The sequence below is a fragment of the Pangasianodon hypophthalmus genome, chromosome 10 (assembly GCF_027358585.1).
Source record: "Pangasianodon hypophthalmus isolate fPanHyp1 chromosome 10, fPanHyp1.pri, whole genome shotgun sequence".
NCBI classification, from domain to species: Eukaryota; Metazoa; Chordata; class Actinopteri; order Siluriformes; family Pangasiidae; genus Pangasianodon; species Pangasianodon hypophthalmus.
This window is the reverse complement of record NC_069719.1, coordinates 27,204,814-27,229,539: the sequence shown is the minus strand read 5'-3', so window position 1 is coordinate 27,229,539 and position 24,726 is coordinate 27,204,814. Positions and strand designations below refer to the sequence as shown.

Sequence of the window (24,726 nt, the reverse complement as noted above, 5' to 3'; positions counted from 1 at the left end):
CTATAGTCAGTGTTAAAACTTGTCCCGTGACATTGCCCCGTCTCAACCTAAGATATCTGATATCGAGTAATAATTTAAAAATGTATTTTATTTTTCTTGAAAAATTGAAAAGTGTTGAGGCCCCAGCGAGGATCGAACTCGCGACCCCTGGTTTACAAGACCAGTGCTCTAACCACTGAGCTATGGAGCCATGTATGCGAGCTGAAGAAACATATTTATAGCTTCATGGCTCATGTATAACCCTAACCCTAACCCTAATCCTAACCCCAGAACCTGATTTTTGTATTTTAGAACCTTACTATTGTATTTAACTTTTGTATTATATTATGGCGCTATATTAGGGGTTACTCATGGCCAGCGATAGCTTAGCTAAGGGCTGGGAGTCAACCACAAAAGAGTCGATTCTTCAATTGATTCCACTCTAGTTTACATGCTAACGAAATAAAGTGATAGAGTAAGAGATTTTACTGTCACTTTCTGACTCACACCTACCTCTTCCCTCACCACACTGATGAGTAGGCTGCAATTAGTTTACCGATAGGCGAATTTTATTACGTGAATCGACACCTGTAGTTCAGAATCAGTATCAGAGTCGACTCCAAAAACAGCCTTAGCGTTCACTCCAAGAGTCGCTATGATTTAGATAGGATTTTATAGCATGAAATCAATTCCGTTTGCATACAGACGAAGTAAATTGATCACCATAATTGTGAGCAGACTGCGATTAGTGAAACATCTGATCGGAACATCTGGAATTAGAATCAGAGTCGACTCCAGAATCGACTCCTTGTGATCGGAACATCCGGAATCAGAATCGGAGTCGACTCTAAAACAGCCCTAGGGTTCACTACAAACAAGACACCGCAAATACTGCTTTATTTAGTTAACTATACATATAAGCTATAATAAATACTTTGTATTAACTGAACACTTAGTCTATTACTTGTGTAGCCATGGTGGGCTAGCTAGCAACAGCGCTAGCAACTATTTCATAACACCAGCGTTTCCTTCAACGCTTCCGGGATAATAAGACATTAACAGAAATATTTAAAGTTTAATATACAACATTTACCTTGGTTACAGACTGTAAACAGTCTAAAATGTAACTGAAAACAATACACAAAGTCAAAAGTCTATTTCACAGACTGTGACACAGTTCTGCTGTACCGGAAGTCAGAACCCGAAGGGGGGAAAAAAAAAAGAGGGGGGAGAGGGGGTAGGCGCCAGGTCTAACTTCCGGTGCAACAGTTAGCTATACATAAATTTGTCCATAACGTTATTTGAATGTTTTAGGAGAGAACTTAATAATCGAGATTTGTGTTAATTTATATAATTACTTTATTTTAAAATATAATACAAAAATTCATATAAATGTATTTGCTTCATTAAACATGATCCGGCCAGTTACACATTCATTAACAGTTATTGTGACATTTCCTTTTATTTCAGTTGATGAGGTAGACCTATGTGCTACTTTTTCATGGTTTACGTCTCTTTCCTCCATCAGTACTTCACACAGAGGCCGTCCTGAATGCTAATATTCAACGTATTCTGAATTGGTGCATACGACGCCTGCGTCCTCGTGATGAGCGCAGTTGTGTACGCCTACACCTGCGTGCTGGCATTTCAGAAGGGTTTCCTCTGTACCCTCACACTGCACGTCATCCAGAAGTATCCTCAGATGCTTCCCTTCCCCAAACTCGGCGTATCCGTAGGCTTTGAGAGCGTAGCTGAATCCTAGCTGTCGACACACCACTGCAGCGTTTCGGGTGGACCAGAGATCATCACAGACGGTCCCCCATTCTCCATTAGCGTAGATTTCCACTCTGCCACGGTCTTTCCGGCCTTGTTCGTCTCCCATCAGTCTCACAGCACCATTTTCAAACTTCTTACCTTTTTTCCGTCTGCCTTTACGGGAATGTCTAGGAGTGGCGGTGGTGGTGGTGGTGGTGGTGGTGGTGGGTTCAGTAGTCGGAAATGGTGTGGTCTTACCCATGATGTCCTCCTCCTCCAGTCTTAGGATGTCCAACAACTCCTGAATCCAATCTTTCGTTGTTTCATGCGGAGATTCTGTTGGTTTGGCTCCAAACTCATCCGTTTCTGAGAGTGGTGGTTGTTTTGTTGGCATTTCAAAGCCAATTAATGCTTGGGAGAGATGTATTAAAATTGTTTAATAAGACTTTGAAAAGATATAATAATGCTACACTGACAGAAATAAAGTGTGGTGGTACCATCAAGCGGGCAGGTTTTGTATGTTTACCTGGGATTTTAGTCATAATCAAATGTACTATACCACAATGCCAAATATGTACTAATTATTAATACCAAATATGTACCTTGATGTCCTCATAGCTAGTCACGGCCATGATGTGTTGTACATTTAATTAGCTTTTAGAGTAAATCTTTTTTGATTAAAGGTTAATCAGTGCAGGTACCTTAAATTATTTTTAAAGGTATACTATGTTCACGTTTCCAGCTGAAAGATACACACTAAATGTATAAAAGACGCATTCTTGTTGGTACCACTCCAGTGACAAGCAAAAGTACAGTCTGGTACCTTTATTTCTGAGAGTGTAATGTTATTAGTTAGAAGTTACACTAGTAGTACATTCAGAAAACATCGTCCAAACCAAAGAGTGCACTGCCAAGATACATTTTTTCTAAACAGAAACTTAGGGACATTATTATTGAGAACAAGCCAGAAGACTTACTTTCCTTTGGCTTGAACGCTACAAGCTTGCTCTTGACTTGCACTGGAAGGGGGGTGTAATGACATTTTCCAGGTGGAGCACGTCTGTAATAAAGCACGCAACACTCTTTTATCTGCTCACTGACCGACGTGACCGTGTGTTTTTACTCATCTTGGCTTCAACACAGAATTTCAAGAGTATTGAAATCAGTGTGGAGAAGAAAAGCTGATTACAGTGAAAGAAAGAGAGTGAGGAGAAAGTGAGTGGTACAGCTGTGTGGAAGTAGGCCAGTGGACGTAATCTGTGCCAGAAAGAGAGTAAGATTTAGATGACAGCTCTGTGCTGTGCTGCCAAAGCCTGGCTTTTCACTTTTTTTCTTTTTTTTGTTAGTTTTTGCAGACAGTAGGTACAAGCCAAACTTTTCATGCATTTGGCAAGTGAAAACAGAAATCCCTGTACGTTTAAGTCAACAACCCAAATTAAAAACTTCAAGATTCTTTGTAAACATGCTTTAGACTTCTTTTTTTTCAGTGATTTGTACAACGTAATTATAAGCAGATGCTAAATTCCAGAAAGAAACTCCATGCTTCATGCCAGTAAGAAGATCAAAATCATGCTGACTCTGCGATTTCTGCATTGTGGCTTACATGCAGTGTACTGTAGCGGCAAAAAAATCCTTACCGTGATGGATCGACGATTTTATACACAACCCCAGTGGGTGACGTTGCACTTGGAACTTCAGTAGACAGGAAGTAGAGTTCACCTAATCACAGACAGGGACAAGTGTAGTGTTCATTAGAGTACTGGTTCTAAAAATGTATTTATTTATTTATTTATTTGCTCTAATTCAATGTAACAATTACTCAAATATTGCAGAACACAGTATATGAGCTGGAAAATGAATAATTAGTTTGATTTTGATGCCATTCCTACAAATGTTTTTTTTTTTTCAGTGATTGCATTGGTTGCATGAATCTACAGTATGCGCCAGAAAGTAATCAGCCCCAGCCTTGATTTTTCATACCACTATATGGCAAAAATTTATGTGGACACCTGACCATCACACCCATAAGTGTTTCTTCCCCAAACTGTTGCCACAAAGTTTGAAGCACACAATTGTATAGAATGTCTTCGCATGCTGTAGCATTACAATTTCCCTTCACTGGAACTAACAGACCCAAACCTGTTCCAGCATGACAATGCCCCTGAAGAAATGGTGTGTGAAGGTTGGAGTGGAAGAACTCGAGTGTCCTGCACAGAGCCCTGACCTCAACCCCACTGAGCACCTTTGGGATGAACTGGAACATCGACTGCACCCCAGACCTCCTCACCAACATCAGTGCCTGATCTCACTAATGCTCTTATAGCTGAATGAACATAAATCCCCACAGCCACACTCCAAAATCTAGTGGAAAGCCTTCCCAGGAGAATGGAGCTTATTATAACAGCAAAGGGAATAAATCTGGAATGAGATGTTCAACAAGCAAGGCCTCTGTGTGATTTTCCGTTAAATATATTTTCCCATCATTATTAGGAGTCCAAGCACCAAAGGTGCTGGAACTCTATTGCTTTTGTTAGGATTTTTCTTCTTCTTGTTCTTCTCCTCTTCCTTCTTCTTCTTTTTCTTCTAATGATTCTGTGCTAAAATAGTATTAAGAGTAAAGATCATAGGTCATAGAAAAACCAAATTTGGAGGAATGGTGCAGTACGGCCCGCACTACTCAGCCACATGGGCCTGACGTTGGTGCAATGGCACAAGGTTTTATATTTACATCCTACAAAGAAAAGATTTTTTTCCACTGATTCCTTGGGGTTTCCTAAGCAAAAACCCTCAAGAACCTTTTAGCCCAGCTTAGAGTTTGAGCTAATTTGCATAATTGTTTATTATTGTTCTTGTTTGTAAATCACACAAAGGTTTCCAACAGTAAAAACACTATGAAATCTAAATACTAAATACACTGAAAATCAAATTAATGTGCTGTACATTTCCCATCTTTCCTGTTTTTGCCACCAAATAGTTAACAATAAGTACTGAATGGCCATTTGACTAAAAAAATGGTGGTCTCTGACTTTCACACAGTACTGTAAGTGATGTAAAGTGATGCAAATGCACCAGTGTCTATGTAAAACTATGCCTCTTAACCATAAGTTTTCATACAGAGTGGCAGCAGATTGGAAAGGATGTACAGATTATTTCAGATTCCTACCTGCTTCATCCTCACCAAAAGAAATGACATATGGGTAGTAATTGTTAATGAGGCCTGGAAAGGCACAGGTCCGGCCCAAGCCCATGCAGATCTCATTGTAGTCCCATCGGTGTGTGTTACGGTTCTCCTTTAGACTCATCAAGCGTCTGCAGGAAACACACACTGAAGTGATTTTGGTCATGAAACTATTATCAGCGTGTTGATAATAAACTTATTAATGTTCAAGGTTATACATTTGAGGACAACAGTAGACCACATAGACAAGTTGAGTAACTTGAGTGATATCTACTTCATGCACATTTGCTCAAAGCATTCAACATCCAAAAACATCTTGTATTAAATATTTACATTTAAAAGTACTTAAATGTGTAAAGGTGTACAGCTATTTTATAATTTTTTATAACAAAAAAAGAAAGACAGTATCCCTTATTATCCAAAACAAGGGGAAACAGTAATAAAGGATTTTTTAAAAAATCTTTTCCCCATTTCTCCCAGTTTGATCACCTGTCAATTCCCATTCACCAGCCAGTTCTCCCCTATCGTACAACAGCTACCAACTGGGGAGAGTGAAGAGTAACACGTGCTTCCTCTGAGACACGTGAAGCCAGCCGACCACATCTTTTCAAACTGCTGTTCATGCTGCATCACAGGGCAACACAACACACATTGAGGAAAGCGCTGTTTGCCCTCTTCTGCATACATGAGCTCACAAATGCCCACGATTGGCTGGTGTTGTTGTAATTGACAGGGGACAGAGAGTATGCCCCTCCCACCCTGACAGCACAGTCAGTTGTGCTGGCTCCTGGTCACAGATGACTGTGGTATCGCACTGTTGGGAAACAAACTCGTGAACTCCCTGTGAGCGCTTTTCTGTTGCGCCACTTAGGAGGCCCTGCAAAGAAAAATAAACTGAAAAGAACCAACAGAAAGTTTTTCCATGATCCTCCTTTGTCTACTTATTTTTGTCCTAAGGGCAAGCAAAAAATGTTGCACTAGTATTATAGGTCAAACATAAAAAAAAAAAAAATGCAAAACAGGAAAAAAAAACCTTTAATTGATCTGTATTATTATTAATTTGATTAATTTGTACTTTTATTGTGACTTATTAAGTAATATTTATGCATACTGAATATAAATAATTTTCTGTTGTCTTTGTACACGTCTTTGACTCACGTGTGTCATGTGAGAGACTTTTTAAAACGTACCCACTCATAAAGTCTCCGAATATGTACATTCCGTTTAAATTGGGGTATTCACAGCCTCTGTAGATGTATCCTCCTGTTACCGATTTCCCCATCTTATGAGGATACGCATAAATTGGAAGAACATCGTCTGGGGAAAAAAGAAAGGAAATGGCATTGTAATGATTTCTGTAACATAACAGAGCAGGAATGTTTCAGTTCTAACAGTCTTTACACAGGAAGCCCACCTAAAGAGCTGTTGGCACACAGTTTTTTGTCATAACAGGAGAAGCCTTCTTTTGCTCTCCAGCCATAGTTCCTGCCTTTCTCCACCAGATCTATCTCCTCGTATTTATTCTGGCCCACGTCGCCGCAGAAGATGCGTCCCTTGCCCTCCTTGGTGAGAGGGTCACCTCTGTCCACAGAGCACCTCCACATGTTCCTCACGCCGTAGGCGTACACCTCAGGCCGAGCGTCACGTTCATGCACAAACGGGTTGTCAGGAGGGATTCTGTACAGCGGCCCCCTCTCATTATCATCCACGTCGATGCGGAGGGCCTTACCCAGCAGAGCAGACCTAGAAATAAATCACGAAGACGTACGATCAGGGAAATTCTTCATTCTCTGCTTCTTCATGCTTCTTATCTTTATGTTTTTCATTAATGTCACATTATTTCTTACAGCGCTATAATCGCAGGGGTTCTCAAAAATAAATACACACGCTTCCTCAGTACATCAGTACATATTAATTTCATGAACGTAATCCAACTATTCATCTATTAGGCTCATTATTAAGTGTGCACAATAATATTTTCACTGTTCATTTAAGCCATAGAGCTTTTTATTCCTGCACTTTACGCTCATGATACACATTTTTATTACAATTGTTATTAAAGTTTATTTTTGAGTTATTGGGGACTTAATATTAAGTATAAGTTTAATAATAGTGCGTTGTGATTTCCGCCATTGCAACAAATCCGTAACCATGACAACAAATGACAGTTTTGACTAGCTGATATTTTTTCACTATTGTGCTGTAAACAAAAATCGGAAAAATAAAATTAAAACGATTTACCCAGAATGTAATAATTTAAAGGCTTCGGTTGTGTGAACAGAGTGAGATTACACTGTACGAGATGTAACCATAGCAACAATCATAACGGTAGTCTGTGTTGGTCGGCAACTTGAAAGTTTTTTAGTTATAAAGAAGCACAAAATAGACACAGACAAGGTTTTAAATACTGGTAAGTAATCATAAGTGAAAGAAAAAGATATCAGACGGAAAAAGATTTAGAGATTGGACGTTCTTTTGTCTTCTTTGCTTATAAGAAATGAACCACTTGAGTAACGTAAATAACTCAGTAAGGATAATCCAGACTTACTTGTTCTGAGCATTCCCAAATTTTCCAAAAGGGTCTCCGGCCATGCCACCGTCGCCAGTGAAGATGTACAAGTAGCCATCATCAGCAAAGAGCAGCTGGCCTCCGTTGTGATTCGAGGCAGGTTCATCAATCTCTAATATAACTCTGGGAAAACAACGAGTGAGTCACTGAGGTACATGACACATCTCTTACACATGAGGTACATGACCACAAACAATTAGTGTGCAATTAAACACACTACATGATCAGTGAAAACAGCTCTTTTAAACTACAGCTCTGTTCAATTCTGAATTCTGTTTGGTCAGAAGATGTTGATTAATATCCTATAACAGCAGCTCTGACAGTATCACATTCTGAAATGGTATCATTTCCATAGTAACAAATTACACAGGGGTTTGTACGGTGGACGCTCCATATAGGCAGATAAAAAACGCAGGCAATCATTGATATGGTGAAGTTTTCTGTAATCTATTTAAAGTCTTTGTGACAGAGGAGTTTATATTTTGCGGTTTCTTGACAAGCTGTAACATGACAAGCTGTATTTTTGTCGTATTAACTTCAAGAAAGAGAGAAAAGAGAGGCTTGTGAGGGAACTACTGTATATAGCTGCTCCAACACAAGTGAAAACAGGAACTAACTGTTCTGTGGAAGTTCCACAACATTAAATGGAATTGTAAATGACTAAAAAATAAATATGAGGTCTCATACTTTAATAAATGAACAATTGTTGGGGTAAAAGAGGAATAAAACACATCGGGATGTACTTTTATAGAAAAATATTCAACTTGCGGAGGTAAAAGTAACTCCGCTTAGCACATCACTGTTGATTATTTTCCTGTAACACCACTCCCCATCCTGTTTTAAAGGTACTAATGTACCTAATGTGAGATTAGTCTTTTTTTTTCAAGATTAAGTCTGTAATGGTTAGGTGGGTTCGATATTCCAGTGATTTTTTATACTCCTTGAGACCACGCATCCATTCCCGCCCGTGTTCATGAAGCTCCGCCCCCAGAATCTTAGGTGTCCTGTGGAGTAGAGTGTCTATAAATGACTGACAGGAGGCGCATCGAAACAGAAACAAGCATTCCGAACAAGGAAATCAGTTTTCCAAACAGGATTTTTCACTGACTTAATAAACCTTTGCTAAGGCCAAATCCTGGGTTTGGCTAAATCCACTGTTTTTTTTGGGTTTTTTTTATTATTATTATCATGTTCTACATACTGTATCGTCTAGGTTATTTGGACAAGTAAAGAATAAAGAAAATTGACTATTGCACCTTTAATCACTTTAATCCATGTTGTTGTTCTGGTCATTAAGTCTGACGTGAAGAAGCTCCTCGCACTGAGAATAAAACTGCATGCAGTCTGATTTCACTGGTCAAACTGGTTTGGCTTGAATCTAATTGGAAAAAGTCTGATTTCATGTGGTTTGGTGGCTTTCAGAGTGCAGCAAATTCCTTCCTGATGAAACCAGATATGTCCTTTACAGGAACTAAACAACACTGACGGTATGTGCATGATTCAATAGAAGATCTTACCTTTCAGAAGTATGGTCAACAACGTTCATATCCGCAGCAGAGATCCGAAACTCGCTGATTCGGATCCTCTCGTCAAAGCCTACCTCGACGGAGTAGTAGACATACAGCTTTCCATTGTACTTAAACCTGGGATGGAACGCAAGACCCAGGAATCCCCTTTCATCGCCTTCCCATGGAGACGTCAGCACAGCCTTCGTGATGTTCAGAAACGGCTTCTCCAACTTCGACTTATTTGGAAGATACACCCAAACCAGGCCGACTTGCTCGGCGATAAAGAACCTGTGGGTGCCGTCGTTGGCGTGCACCATAGCTAAAGGGTTCTTAAGTCCGTTAGCTACTTCCTCCAAGCACAGCTGGAGGCAGCCATCTGTATCCGCTGTGACGCGTCCCAGGTTTTTATTTAAGGCCTCATTGCTCAGTACGTGAGGGAAGCAGTAGTCTGAATCCTCCAGCTCCAGATACTGACAGAGTCTGGTGCGGTCCTTTTCTAGTTGTGACAGGCGTGGGTTGTCTGATAGCAGAGGGATAGTGGATCTGCATTTAGAGTAGAAGGTGGAGCAGTAGTCTGGACAGAGTCCTGGAATGGATCTCAGCGGTGTACTGGGATCTTCAGCATCAAAAAGATGAGCAGCATATGGTGAGCATTCCTGATGCAGGAAAACAGGAAGAGTGAGCAGGGAGCTCAGGGAATTGGGCAAGGTCCAATACATTTGTTCTGCACATAAACAAACGATTTGATACTCCTTAAAGCTAAGGACAAAGTAAACAAGACAAAATGTGTATAATTTTAGACTGTTTGATTACAGTAGTGTACGAGATGACCCTGATAAAACCTTAGCTAAATTCTATAATAGACTGTGCGATAACGTGTTCAGATTGTACGATGAAGATCCTTGAAAGACAGACTTACGTCACTACTCGGCCTGATAAACAAAGTTTCTGTTCTCGTATAAATGGTGTAATTGCCTCTCTTTGTGTGCAATAGCGTTAAATCAGCCATAACCTTAAGTGTTCTAATACCTGCCAATCTCAACTCAAATAAATAATTCCTTTTACAATGTGTGATTTTTGTGTGTGACAAATCAGGCCAAAAATCATATAGTTCAAACCCAGCTTGAGCTGTAGCAGTAGACATGCCATGGTAATTTTTTATTTTTTTTGTGCTCAAGCAAAGATAAGATAATCCGAAAGGAGACACTGGGAATGCTCACTGTTTTGGGTTTGCTGTATGACAGACAAAATAAATAAGTGGAACACATTATGACAGACACAGTAATATGGGACTGCTTTGAAATTGAAATAATTTTTTCCCTTTACTCATCTCTATTTAAAGGGACATCAACACAGACTTCCCAGCTGGAAATGAGTCATCTAGGGCCTCGACATTCTCTCAGAATGTGGTTCAGAGTCCATCAGGGATGGTTCTGGATTTATTATTGTTTAGGCTAGTGTTATTTTAAAATCATATGACAGCATAGATAACTATAAAGTACTTAACAAGGTCATGGTGCATGCAAGGTTTTCTCATTGGTGCTTTGGGTTGTAAACAGTTCTAGTTTTCTACAAGTGTATCTGCAAGAAAACCTTCTGTCTTTAGGGGGTAGAACTTCCAAGAGTCCCTTTGAGGTCCAAAATGAAGAACCCAGTTCAATTCAGTTTTATTAGTACAGCACTTTTAACAACAGACATTGTCACAAACAGAAATCCAGATGTAGAATTAGGTCCCCGATGAACTAACCAGAGGTGACGGTGGTGAGGAAAAACTCCCTCTGATTCCTGAGAGGAACCAGGATCAAAATGGCACCCAATCCTCTTCTGGGTGGTGCCGGATAGTGGCTTATAAACCAATTACGAATGATTGAAAACAAACATCCTTTCAAGTCTGTTGAAAGGATGTTTAATACGAGCAGATTGTGAATCCTGGGTTGAACAAAGGATAGTCTTTATGATTACAGCAGCAGTTTTTAGATTCAAATCTACAGCATCCTAGTGAGATTATGCACTAAACTGTTTTGAGGAGGTGCAATCTTTAGCGTATATCCTTCAGGGGACCATTCTGAGCAATCTTTATAACTGATTAGTCAGTTTAATAAAAATGGATATAATCTACAATTGAGTTGAATTACTTAAGAGGTTTAGATTTTAATAAGAATATACAGCTGAAATGGATAAATATGATGGTTTTGCCTATGTTTAATAAAATTTGAATAGTTAGAGAGAGAGAGAGAGAGAGAGAGAGAGAGAGAGAGTGTGTGTGTGTGTATGTGTGTGTGTGTGTGTGTGTCCACTGACCTGACACAGGAGGTCCTGCACGTACCCGGCACAGTTCGCATAGCCGTAGTAGTCGAAGTTGTCCATGATGCGGTAAAACTTCTTCATGAGCTCCTGGTCTCTGGCGAAGTCGCAGCAGCCGAAGTGCTTGTACATGGCGCAGAACTGCAGCTCCTGCAGCGGCTGAAACGGCGGCTTGAAGTCCAAACACTGCGGGTGAGAGCGCACAGGTGCGAACCATAACAATCCCGACAACCAGAGCAAAATCAGACGGCGCATTGTGCTTCCTCTGATCAGAGCCTTCTGTTCACTTCACTTCACTTCACACTCACACACACCACACACACGTACACACATGCATGCAGGAGTTATGTAAGAGGCTCAGTGCGCTTTCTGTCCTCACTGCACTTTGAACGGGCTGAACCGCAGAAGTGCACGGAGAGTTTGTCATGTAAATGATCTGGCGTGGTGTCTCTGCTGTTTTTACACTCCCACCACTTCGGGAGGGAAAAAATACTTCCTGCAAAGAGTATTCGCTTTCTTCTCCCCTGTTTTCGCAGACCTCCAGGTCCCACAGCGTTGCCAACCCTCTTCAAGGAAATGTCATTAATACATTCTCCAAAAAAGGTCGCCAAAATGACGCCTCTTGTTAATTTGCATATTCACTGATTCGTCATGATCATTTGCATATCAAGCAAGAATTTCTGAAGACACTTAAAACAGAGTTGTATCCCAAAAGAAAATAAGAGATAATTTATTTCTTATAGAAAGAAGGTCATAACACCACAGACTTTAAAGTACTATAGTTTAGAATAGAGTGGAGCTACATTGAGTAAAATAGTACTGAGTAGACTAGAATAGAGTTGAGTAGAATAGAATAAAGGAGAACAGAGTACAGTAGAATAGGACACAATAGAATAAAATAGACTGGAGTAGGACAGAGTACACTACAATAGAATAGGGGTTTATCAGAATAGAAAATACATAGCTAGGAAACTTTATAATCCTATAGTAGATTAGAATAAAGTAGAACAGAGAACAGAGTAGACTAGAATTAAGTAGACAGACTAGATTAGACTAGAATAAAGTAGGACAGAGGAGAGTATAATAGAGTTGAGTAGAATCAAGTAAACTAGAATAAAGTGGAACAAAAGAGAGTAGAATAGAGTTAGGTGGAATAGAATAGACTAGAGTAGAGTAGAATAGAGAACAGGCTTCTTTAACCAGGGAACTGCGAGGGAGACATTAGCTAAGGCTAACTAACAGCATTGTTGCTAATCTCTTACGTTAACTAGCATGACAGTAATTAGCTGAAGTCTAATCGCTAGCTGTCAGGATACAGTTATAAATACGTCTTAGAGCTCATTCTCATGGTCACATCTATTAAAGTTTAGATTCGTTAGTAATTTACATCTGAAGCTGTCTGATGCTTTATGACTAAAGGTGTAGCCAAAATATTTTATGAAAATTACAAATTCGTTTGTCTTCCAAATACTTGTATTATATATCACCACTGCCTCTATTGCTGTCTGATATCCACTGAAAATAGATGAACTTGTCACACTTATCAATTTATTTGTATGTTTGTTACAGGCGATTTTATTTAGTATATTCCCTAAAAGCCCCTGAAATTAATTCCTCGCTAGGCCACTGCATATGACTTTACAAATCAGTGATTATAGAGAAATATTTGGTTTGAAAATGTAGTGAGGAGAAAGCTGAGAAACTCAAAAGTATGAGGTGAAAGAAAAACAGATAAAGTACAGATATTTAAAAAAAAAACAGACTTAAGTGTAGTAACAAAGGATCAATAACATGCTAGACTACTCTCCTGTTATTTTCCCCATGAGAAATGTGCCTAGCATCTCTTTAGGAAAATGATCTCTTATATAACACACCAGCAACAAAAATAAGCACTTTTAAACACCTACACATGGGTTTAGCCTCCTTCAATCCCTCGTACCTTTGCTTCGGTGTTTAATCTCATCTGGATCCTGTAGATTTGTACCTAAGAGCTGCTGCTGTAATCATAAAGACTGTTCTGTTGCTCATCCCAGGACACTTCTTCCCAAACTGTTTATACTGAACATCCTTTAAACTCATTTTAGTACTGTTTCTACACGTGTATACGGTAATGATTTATAATCCCTCTATCCAATGTCATCAGAAGAGTTCATCAGGGATCTAAATTTACATCTGTAAAGCATCTTTGTAAGTAAGGAAGTAAGTAAATTTTATTTCTAGAGCACATTTAAACACAGCATACACCAAAGTGCTGTACGAAGAACATTAAAAAAAATATTAAAAAATTATAATAATAAATGAATAAACATAATATAAAAATACACAGAGAGACATGTACCAACGAAACTTACACATACCAACAGCAGGAACGATTGGCAAACAGCAGGGGACAAGCACAGACATAACTGATTGAAAGATTAGTGTGCTGAGAAGGCCAAAGTGTGTGAAAGTGTGTCTTGAGTCTAGATTTAAAGGCAGAAATGAAAGGAGCACTTTTAATGCCAAGTGGCAACTGGTTCCACAGGCGCGGAGCAGCGACTGCAAAGGCTCTGTCACCTTTTAGTTTGAGACATGACCGTGGGACTGTAAGAGAACTTTTTTGGCAGATCTAAGAGATCTAGGAACTGAATGCAAACGGATAAGGTCTGTGATATAAGATGGGGCCTGCCATTAAGAGCCTTAAAAACAATCAGCAGGATCTGAAACTGAATTATAAAATGGACAGGGAGCCAGTGAAGGGAGGCCAGAACTGCAGTAATGTGATCACGCTTTTTAGTACAGGCTGGGGAAGACCTAGGTATAGGGAATTGCAGTAGTCTAGTCGTGATATAATAAAGGCATGGATGACGTTTTCCAGATCACGGAAAGACAGAAATGATTTTGGAAATGTGAGTTTGTAAATAATTCTTAACTGGCAGTAGCTATTTTTAACACCAGAACTGATTTGTTTGTCAAAGGCAGAGCTCAGAATCAAGGATAACACCCGGCTTTTTTGCATGTGACTGTACATATTTACAATAGATATTATCTTTGTGATTATATCTATTGAATAGAAAAGGCGCTTTACTAACAAAAAATTGAATTGAAGATCCACAGGTAAGTGAAATGTCACATACCCCACTGACCTTTTCTAGTAATACAAATCCAGTGTGTTTTTATCTGAAGCCCTAATTACAGATTAACTCACAGAGCCTTGAATGAACTTTTACACTGTGAATAGTAACATCATACGTGTTAATCTGACATCCATCAACACAAGATTGTGAAAGGCTCAATAATTAGCTTTAAATCAGGAGTTCAACATTAAACACAGCAGATTTGGCACATGAAGGGTTTAATCATTAGCTGTAATTCAGTCTGCTAAAATAAACAATGCAGGAAAAGAGCTGAGATTGGAATCAAAATGAGTACTTTGGAGTTTTGTGTCACGGTGCATGCGTTTAGATACACACTGATATCATACGCATTATCTGATTTTGGCAGTTATCAAACTTTTTCAAGGAGTCATGTAAACAACATGGTTTATTCCTTTATTACTGGTTAGTTTATATTGGACTAAAGCTATTATTGGATATATGTCCAATATATATATATATATATATATATATATATATATATATATATATATATATATATAGGCTATAGAATTATAGAATTTTATAGGCTATGCATGGAGATACATGTGTGTGTGTGTGTGTGTGTGTGTGTGTGTCTCCATGCATAGCCTATAAAAATCAATAATCTGATATATTTTGTTTTCTACATCCTGGCAGAAAAGGTTATGTGTGCAAACATAACCTAAAAGCCCCAAACACTAGACTTAATACCAAACTACACCATGTGTAAAAAACATGGCAGGAAGTTCTAGGAACCCTAGTTTGAACTTTAAGCCACAAAGTTTCATCAGATTACTTACAGTTAAGTTGCATTCCATTTAGTTTATAGATATAAATAAGCAACAAAACAGAAATACCTGTTAATGTATTGGTGTTTTCCTATCCAATTAAAAAAAAAAAAAGCCTAAATATTTAGAGCAAGTTTGAAAGTTTGCATCCCTCTAGGTCATTTATTCAAATATGTTTAATATCAGTCAAAGGATGTTCACTTTAAGGAATGAAACGTTTAAACAAGCTCAAATTCTCAAATAGTTTGCTGCTTTTAAATTATTTTGATATGTAACTTTTTCTGTGACAGCACACAAAATTCTTGTATAAACTTTGTCCACTAGAGGGCGATTGATTCACATCATTACACTCAGCAGAAGCCCACTTCATTTCCATAAGGATAAAAATGCATTAAAAACTATTTATCTGCTTATTGAATTGCTACATTACTTGAATTGAATTAATACATTAAATATTTACACTTCCAGTATTTACCATTTGTGAGATTTGTTTCAATTAAAACAGTGCTGCAGACATACGAAAAGTTGCTAAAGGTGAAAAATGGTGTACAAATACCTAAAAACATGCAGTGTAAGTTGTTCTGTAAGGAATAAAACACAATGAGGGTATGCTGTTATAGGAAAATAACCAACAACAGGGTGGTGTGAAGTGAAGTGTTTTTGTCATGTTACTGAGAAACCGTAAAGTGTAAACTCCTTTGTCCTGAAGATGTCAGAAATCTTAAAGTTACAGCTTTACCTCTGACTGGTACAAAGCACTGACACTGGAGACTCCTTCCAAGTTCCTGTATAAGTTGTTACCATAGAAACGATAACCTATTAGAATGACATATAATACTTTTTACCTGTTTATAGTTACACTTACTGTAGTGGAACGAGTTAGTTCCTGTTACCGCTTATGTTATAGCAGCTATAAACAGTTTTTTTAGACAAAAATAGACAAAAAAAATAGACAAAAATAATGCAGCTTGGCATGTTACTGAGAAACCGCAATGCATAAAACTGCTACTACAGAAAACAGCACATTTTTAAAACGTAAAGTCTTAGATTATGTACAGCTTCCTCCATACAAGTCCCTGCATAAGTTGTTACTAGGGCTAATGTATTAGAAAGAGCACTTGAATGTAAACCTGTGATTCGAAAGGAAGGTGGAACTTCTGTCAAAGATGGAAATAAAAACGATTATACCACAGTGTGGTCGAATGCTCAAATCTGATTGGTCAGAAGGTGTGCTTTATTGTTGTATAATATGGAATATAGGTTTATATTAATGTGCTCATTCGCATAGGTTATTGTTTCTATAGTAACAGCTCAATCACGGGAACTTGTATGGCGGCCGCGCCACATAAACTAAGACTAATAATAAATGGATTTTAAAAAAACATGTTCTTTAACAAAGTAAAATGTTTGTTGTTGTAAGCTCTTTGTAACAGTCAGAGTTTCCCAGAACAGGAAAATCCTCAGGACAGAGGAGTTTCTTGTTTCTCCTTAAAATGACAAGCTGTGGTTTTTTTTTTTAGAGAGATAGAGAGAGAGAGAGAGAGAGGTTGATGAGGGAGCGGCTGTTTATCGCAGCTATAATTTAAGTGAGAACAGGAACTAACTGTCCCACAGCATTAAATTTAACTATTAAATGTTAAAACGTACGAAGTGTCACTCATTAATAAACTAAACATTGTAATCACTGACAAATCGCTGTGGTGTAAGCGGAATAAAACACTTCAGACCTCACTGTTCTGTTATACGACAACAATAACGCACTCGGTTTGCGCGTTGTGCCGCATCACACCACCCCCGCTCTCGGCGTGCATTATTTTTGTATAACAACACGGTTTGTTGTGTGTTATTCCTTACATAATAATCAACAGCCAGTTTAAGTCTAGAATTTGATAGCGCTGATTAAAAAGTGCGTAGCATACGCCATGTTTTTGTTTTGTTTTGGTTTTTTTGCGTAGGCGGTGGGCGGAGCTAAGCGGTTGCAGGTCTCAGGGAATTTTGAGGCTCCTGTCTCTTTAAGAGTTCTCACTCTGCTTCAGCAGGCTCGCTAAGTGCTGAGAGGCAGTCTCTCTACCTGCTCGCGCGGTGGTGTGTGTATGCGTGTGTATGCGTGTGTGTGTGTGTATAAACCGCTCTGTACACGTTTCTCTGTTTTTTAAAGCTTCAGTCACACATCTGGAGGAAGAGAGGAAATGTGGAAGAGACCCCTGTTTCAGAAAACGGTAAGAAATATGGAGAAGGGTGAAGTGCTTTTCAGTCCAAATGATGGTTCCTGAAATATCGTTTTATTCTCTCTCTCTCTCTCTCTCTCTCTCTCTCTCTCTCTCTTTAAAACAAAATGAGGTCATATAAGTAGAATGATAAAATTCTAACTAACATTAGTTTGTGTATCATCTGTGTTAAATTAGGAGTGTGAACAATGTGAGATAACTGAATAGTTCAGCTTTTCTGACTTGCCAGATTTGGATATTTTCATCACATTTCTTCATCTCTATTAAACAAACAGGAAAACAATACATTTTTAGTCTGCATGTGAGAGATCTGTCTATCATTTTTAAGAAGAGGTGATTGTGAATTTGAGGTTTTAAAAAACCAATTTAACTGGGTGGTAATCAGTCCAATCTGGCAACCCGTTTATTGCATCCACTGCAGTGATTCAGACTCAGCTTATTCTCTCAGCCTGTCCTGTTCTCTTATTATGCATCCTGCAGGTTATGCATGACCAGAAAGTCTAATTTCACCTCACCGGACTGAAGAGCTGACCTTCCAGGACGAAGGATTTCAGAGATAAAAAAGCAGGAGTTATCAGTGTTATTTCGCTTAACAGGTTTCCCACTTCTTGGATTAATCTTCAATACCATGGGTGTGATTTTAGATCTGCTGCATTTATGTAGGCATCATTAGATATCCTTCAGCTTCTTCTCACAGCCGTCCATCCACGGAAAGGAATATGGCAAAAAATGTGACCGACGTCCCAAGGGAGGATTTAAGCAAAATCTCAGACGAGGAACTCCTCAAACTCAGCAAAGATGAGCTGGTTCGAAAGCTCCGTAGAGTCGACAGCGAAAAGATCAGCCTAATGGTGGAGCACGGGAACATGATGCGAGATGTGAACCGGAGACTACAGGTTCACCTTCACGAGATCCGGAATCTGAAAGAAGTGAACCAGAAGCTGCAGGACGACAACCAGGAGCTCAGGGAGCTGTGCTGCTTTCTGGACGACGACCGGCAAAAGGGCAAAAAGCTGTCGCGGGAGTGGCAGCGCTTCGGCAGGTACACGGCCAGCGTCGTCTGGAAGGAGGTCGGATTCTATCAGCAGAAACTGAAGGAGCTGGAGGTCAATCAGGAGGCCATCATGCACGAGAACGTGGAGTTAAAGGAGATCATCGTCATGCTGGAGGAGGAGAGGAATGGCGCCGGGTCGAGGAGCTCTATAGACAGCCAGTCCAGCTTGACCAACCTGAATGGAGGCACGAATAACGTGAGGGACGTGGGGGATGGAAGCAGTACGTCCAGTACGGGAAGCGCTGGAAGCCCAGACCACCATCACGGTCACGGGCACAAACCTGTCGAGGGCAAGGTGGCAGCCATCAGAAGATCTATGGATGATCTATCGACTAACCACCTCCACAGGAGCATACCAAATGGACTGAACGGTAAGTGAAGCGCAAATCGATGTGCGTTAACTATCAATACAACAATTCCATTTTGATCGCGTGCACAGGCACAATTAACTTCTTCAGACCAATCGTGTAGTCTGACGTTTCTTCAGTTCCCCACTCACAGATTTAGCTCCTGCCTTTAACTCTTTGATGCGCAGAAGTGGATTTCATCTCATCCCGTTGTTCTTGGTTGTTATGGTAAAGTTATATTTTGAGAAGTTTTCATCAAGAAGGGATTTGACACCAGAAAGTGTAAAATAAATAAATAAAAAATAGAATAGGTGTCAAGTCTGATCCAATACACACCCCGAGTTTTAGTCCAATATCAGCCAACACTACAGTTTTTTAAAAAAATCACTTGAATGTTAATTTAAATGCAGTTTTACCTCCTCAGAGAACTTTCTGTCCTCCTGAAGCTTGTGAATACAAAGTTTTTTTTTCCACTTTAAAAAAGGGCAGTTTTAAGGAAGTATTAAACGTTTTGTTCCAACTCACTTCTTTTTTCCTGGCATTTTATCAGGAACATATCAGGTATCGTAGAGATGTCCTCAAATTTCATGACGTTATATTTTTCCCATACATCTGTGTGTGTGTGTGTGTTTGTGTGTGTGGAAAAGCCTTTTAATGCCCAGATTCTCATCAGCTTGTAGAGGAACTTAACTAAGCGGACGATGTGAGATGCCTTCACTGATCTCCTGGGAGTAACCCTGGAAACAGCGCACAGACCCGTGGCTTGGGCTTTACTCCGTGCACTGGGCGGTGTTTGCACATGGCCGTGCGAGATGGCTCTCACACACAGCAGCCTGGCTGTACAGATGGCACCGCACTAATTAGCATGGCCTGTGAAGTCAAGTCTAATGAGGATTTAATGCTCTCGGTGGCTGTGTACTGCGCTGTAAATTCACTCAGCGGACACCTCACTGGAGCACAAGCTCTGCTCTCAGGCTGCGAGAATAAGTTAGCTTATTATACGTATATAAATGAAGAGCTGATCTCAGCATTAAAGTGTGCTCGCAAATGAGATTTTTACATTGTGATTTAGATTTTTGAGATGGTGTTTTACACTAATAAGTTCACTTTAATATTCTTTTAAAACAAATATTGCGGAGCTCTAACTATTAGAGATTAACGTGGTACGTCGCAACTTTTAATCACATGACCTGCAACTTAAGTTTATCAGTTGTTTAGTAAAGTAAAAGTTTTTGTACTCTGAACTGAAATTTCATAAATGTTTCTCTGAATTTTCTTCGCACTCACTTGCGTTAAGTTGATAAATCCCGATCAGCTGTAAATTACCAAGAGCATACACTTCACGGCTGATTAACATTTAATCACGCCCACAAAACTCTGTGAAAGGCAATAGAACTGAAATCGCCAATTAAATGACTACTAAACAGTGAAAGAGTGCCTCCTAAGCGAGGCATATGCTAAATCTTTCAATAATGCAGCTCAGCCAATACAGTTCATCAGCTACCATAGATACAGCCTAAAACAAAGCTCTGATACTGTGAAAGATTTGAGCTGAGTAGCGTAGCAGGAAAACATAGGGATACTTTCTAATTTGCATATTCGTGAATATTCATGGACCATAGCATTTTTATGGGGTTGAAGGTGTAGAGGTTTCTGTGCACTTTTTGTCATTTTTAGATGAAAATTAAGGGCTGACATTCCAAAAGAAAACTCTGAAAATAAATAAAAGATTTTTATATAACAAAATAACATTTAAACCAAAATGGATGACACACTGGACTGGAAAAAAACAAGTTTTTTATTCCTTATTTTATTGCATTTTTTAAAACATTTATTTTAATTTTAGTAGTATTTTTAAAATTATTTTTATTTTCAAAAATATTTTCACATTTTGTTTACCTCATTAAACCCTACAAGGTAATTTAGGTTAAAAAAAAAAGTTAGTCTTTTTAACAGAACTGAGACAATAACATAAAGTAAACTAAAATAAAGTAACATAAAACTTTATGTAAACTTAAATTCTTCTTCTTCTTCTTCTTCTTCTTATTATTATTGTTATTAAGTATTCTGCTAATCTTCTAACAGTACTTAATACAACAGCATGACTCCATTATTTCATGGTGTATTCCACAAAATAAAAAGAACCATAAACGAACTTTATTTTTAATCCCTTTTAAATTTCCATTATTATAAAAATTATTTGTGAAGTGTTAGATTTGACTCTTCATTGGCTGAAATTTTGGTGCGTCCTTACTGTAGTTTGTACATAATCGTTTTAACCTGAAACCTTGTGTGTACTTTTAATTTTTAGCAGCGCGTTGGTGAAAAGATGATAGCCTGTGCTGTTTGTGTAGGGTATGTCTGTTCAGCCCTGTGTGTGAGCTCGTGTCAGGTTATGATCAGGTTATGTAACACCTCTGATGTGTTGTGTTTAACGCTTTATGGCTATTGCCAAACCACACTTTGCATAAATAAGTTGACAGGGTTTATGTATCTCCTTTTTTTTTCTGTTTGCTATTATGCAAAAATGTGCTATTATGTCCTGCTCTGCGGCATGCCACGTCACATTTGTTGCTTTCAACCCTTTCCCCTAACGCTCTTCCCGTGAATTAGATTCCGAGTTAGAGTCTTGTCAGGATTTGGTCGAGTCTCTTGTCTGAACTGCTAAAGACGTGGAGCACTGGGTATTTAATACGTTAACGTTTCTATAGTAACAGAACTATATATAAGTTGGCAAATTGCTGTAGTATAAGAGGAATAAACCACTTCATGTTGTGCTGTTGGAGGAAAATAATCAACTCCGAGGTGGTAAGAGTGGCTCCGCTTCATCGCACCACCTTGTAGTTAATTATTTTCCTACAATCCACCAACTGTTTTATTCCTTACTTATCTCTCTTATACTCTCTTTTTCAAGAGTTCAAGTTACGTAATAGGTTTACACACAGACACACACACACACACACACACACACACACACACACACACACTAGTACGTCTACTCAAGGGAATGCTGGAGAGAATAAAAAGACTTAAGGTGTGGTTGTGTTTAAGTCGAGTGCATGATGGCAGCTCGAGCTGCCTCTGATCATGTAATGGAGCAAATACGAGCAATGTAGAGTATCTGATTTTTTGCTAAATTAATTTTGGTGTATTAATTTCCGTATCGATTTCCCGGTTGCTCTATAGTTCCTCACAATACACTACAACACTACAGTAATAATTTAACTAAATGATTCTTTAACTCATGCGTGGAAGCTAATTTTGTTAAACTTGTAATGACTTGTAACAGCTAAGCCAACACATGAAGTTTAAACTCTTTACTATACATACATCCTGATTTGCTCGAAAGTTATTTGTAACACATGGAATAACACATGACAGGCCACGCTGTTATAGAAAATTAATCCACTTAACCTAAAGTGTGATACAGCCTGGTGTGAAGCAGTTTATTTTCCTACAGCATTGCTCAAAGAGTGTTTTATTCCTCTTATATCACAGCAATTTGTCAAAGATTTCAATTTATAATTTGTTAATTAAAATACACATCATGCTTATTTAGCTACTTACAGCTACGTGTTGTGGAATGTTCATGAAATAAGCTAGTTCCTCCTCTCGTTATATTATAGCAGCTATAAACAATTGTTCCCTCACCATCCTCTTTTTTCTCTCTCTGGACATTAATAAGACAAAAAAACAAACAAACAAAAAAAAAAACGCTGCTTGTCATGTGACAAAGAGACCGCAGAACGTAATCGTCTTGCCTCTGTCCTGAAGACTTTCCTGCAGTGGAAAACTTACTGTTACAAAGCTCTGACACTGGAGACTCCTTCCATAAATGTTACATAAACACAGAATGAAAACTTCACCATATCAACAATTAGACATTTTTATGTATTTATTTTTTAAATAATAGCACATTTTTTATTTTTATTCTTAGATTATGCGGAGCATCCATCATATAGTTCCCTGTGAATGAGTTGTTACTATAGAAACGATAATGTATTAGATATAAAAAGTATACACACCCCTGTTAAAATTGCAGATTTTTGTGATGTAAGAAAATGAAACCAAGATAATCATGTCAGATCTTGTTCAACCTTTAATGTGTAATTGCAACCAACATAATTAAAGTCAAAATTTAAAAAAAAAAAGGTAGCGTAAGTGTGCACACCCCTTCACTAAAACCTTTTTCTTGTAATACAGCACTCAGTCTTTTTGGGCAAAAGTCTACCAACTTCTCTTAATTTGGCAATTTTTTTCCACTCAATTTTATTCCAATGCTCCAGATGTATCAAGTTGCGAGGGGATTTCCTGTGCACAACCCTCTTCAAATAATTCCACAGGTTTTCGATAGGATTTATATCCTGGCGCTGACTTTGTTCTGGATTTAAGCTTTGGGTCATTATAGTGCAGGAAGGTGAAATTTTTTCAGAATGGACGACGCCAGAATAGATTGGTATTTGTAGCTAATCACTGATTCCCTCTGTCTTGACTAGAGTGCCAGTCCCAGCTGAAGAGAAGCAGGCCCATAGCGTGATGCTGCCACCACCATGCTTCATTGTTGGTACAGTGTTCTTTGGTTGATAAGCTGTCTTGTTTTTGCCCCAAAGGCATCTTTTAGAATTATGCCCAAAAAATTCTACTTTGTCTCATCAGACCATAGCACATTTTGCCACATGATTTGGGGTGATTGTATACGTTTTTGTGAATTTAGGTGGGCTTTGTTTATGCGGTAATCAATCAGAGCTGCTGTTATAGAAAATTAATTAGCAGAAACCTGCAGGTGAGCAGAAACCTGCAGGTGAAACTCACTCGACAGGTCACAAACAAAGAAATGTCAGTTTCAGGCAAGACCAAAGACCTAAATATACACACAACAGCCTGTGCTGCTATTTACAATGCACAGTGCATTACAAAAGAAACCTTTATGTGGTTTTCTGCATGAGAATGTCATTGTGTACAACACTTGCACTTTTTATACAGCAATAGTACAACATCTGTGGTTTAAAAGATGTGTCGAATTCTTTACATGCTCCGGTTATGCCGCTGTCTTATCTTCTCATTCAGGCATGTCGTCTTCTGTTTTTACAACGTCAGCAACTTTCAAATAATAATAACGCCACCCACTAAAGTCAACAAGCTTCCTGTGCTGTCTGTCGGGCGGAGCATGGCGCTGCTACAGCGATTCCTCACTGGACGTTAAAGCGTGTTGTGAAATACTGATGAACGCGTCACTGGAAACAAACAAAAATTCAGACCATGCTGAAGACAAACTTTCCATAGCCACATGTATACAGATTGCCTTAGGATGGAATTCAGAGCTTTTAAAATATTACATTTCATATCTTGCACCTAGAGTGCATACTTGTAAACATTTAACCGAAACTCTGACCATGTTTGCAGACAATTTTGACAATTACATAAGCAGCTTTTTCACAGCTTGTCATGTGACTGAGAAGTCTTGAGGAAGTTCCCGTGTCGGAAAACTTATCGAAAACTAACTTACAGAAAACTGACACTGGAGACTCCTTCCATGAATGCTAAATAAACGTCTCCTCGCAGAAAAATTCACTATATCAAAATATTTTTAATATCTGTTTATGTAGAGTGTCCGTCATACAAGTTCTTGCGGATCAGCTGTTACTATAGAAACGATAGCATATTAGGATCAACCTGCACTATTGTCAGATCTGCTGTTATAGATAATTAATCAACACCTTCTGACCAAGTGATCCTCTGTGTTAGGCTCGAAGAGCATCCCTATTTTAAGGACACATCTCAATAAAGACAATAAAGTTCACAAAATGTCACGTCAGCATGTAGGACTCTTTTTTTTAAAATGCAATAGTGTGTACGATAAAAAGTTTAGCAATAAATCTAAAATGAAATTTCACATTGAA

At 38.6% G+C, this 24,726-nt stretch overlaps 2 protein-coding genes and 1 non-coding gene across 3 annotated transcripts in view; 1 reads left to right on the top strand and 2 right to left on the bottom strand.

Annotated features, from left to right (window-relative positions):
- Nucleotides 1-117: 117 nt before the first annotated feature.
- Nucleotides 118-190, bottom strand: trnat-ugu (transfer RNA threonine (anticodon UGU)). Its single transcript has one exon. It is a non-coding gene; the product is annotated as a tRNA-Thr (tRNA).
- An 850-nt stretch (nucleotides 191-1,040) lies between these two features.
- Nucleotides 1,041-11,850, bottom strand: hhipl1 (HHIP-like 1). Its single transcript, XM_026926532.3, has 9 exons — nucleotides 11,291-11,850; nucleotides 8,999-9,645; nucleotides 7,461-7,604; nucleotides 6,327-6,655; nucleotides 6,103-6,229; nucleotides 4,898-5,043; nucleotides 3,372-3,453; nucleotides 2,712-2,794; nucleotides 1,041-2,145 (listed from the first exon to the last, which is right to left on the bottom strand). Exons 1-9 carry the CDS (start codon nucleotides 11,546-11,548, stop codon nucleotides 1,535-1,537), a joined length of 2,427 nt encoding a protein of 808 aa, XP_026782333.2. The 5' UTR covers nucleotides 11,549-11,850; the 3' UTR covers nucleotides 1,041-1,534.
- A 5,366-nt stretch (nucleotides 11,851-17,216) lies between these two features.
- ccdc85ca (coiled-coil domain containing 85C, a) overlaps nucleotides 17,217-24,726 on the top strand; it is a 51,533-nt gene continuing 44,023 nt past the window's right edge. Inside the window, exons 1-2 of the mRNA XM_026926508.3 lie at nucleotides 17,217-17,416; nucleotides 17,906-18,850. Coding sequence (XP_026782309.1) covers nucleotides 18,145-18,850 — 706 coding nt within the window. The 5' untranslated portion in view covers nucleotides 17,217-17,416; nucleotides 17,906-18,144. The remainder of the gene's footprint in view (nucleotides 17,417-17,905; nucleotides 18,851-24,726) is intronic.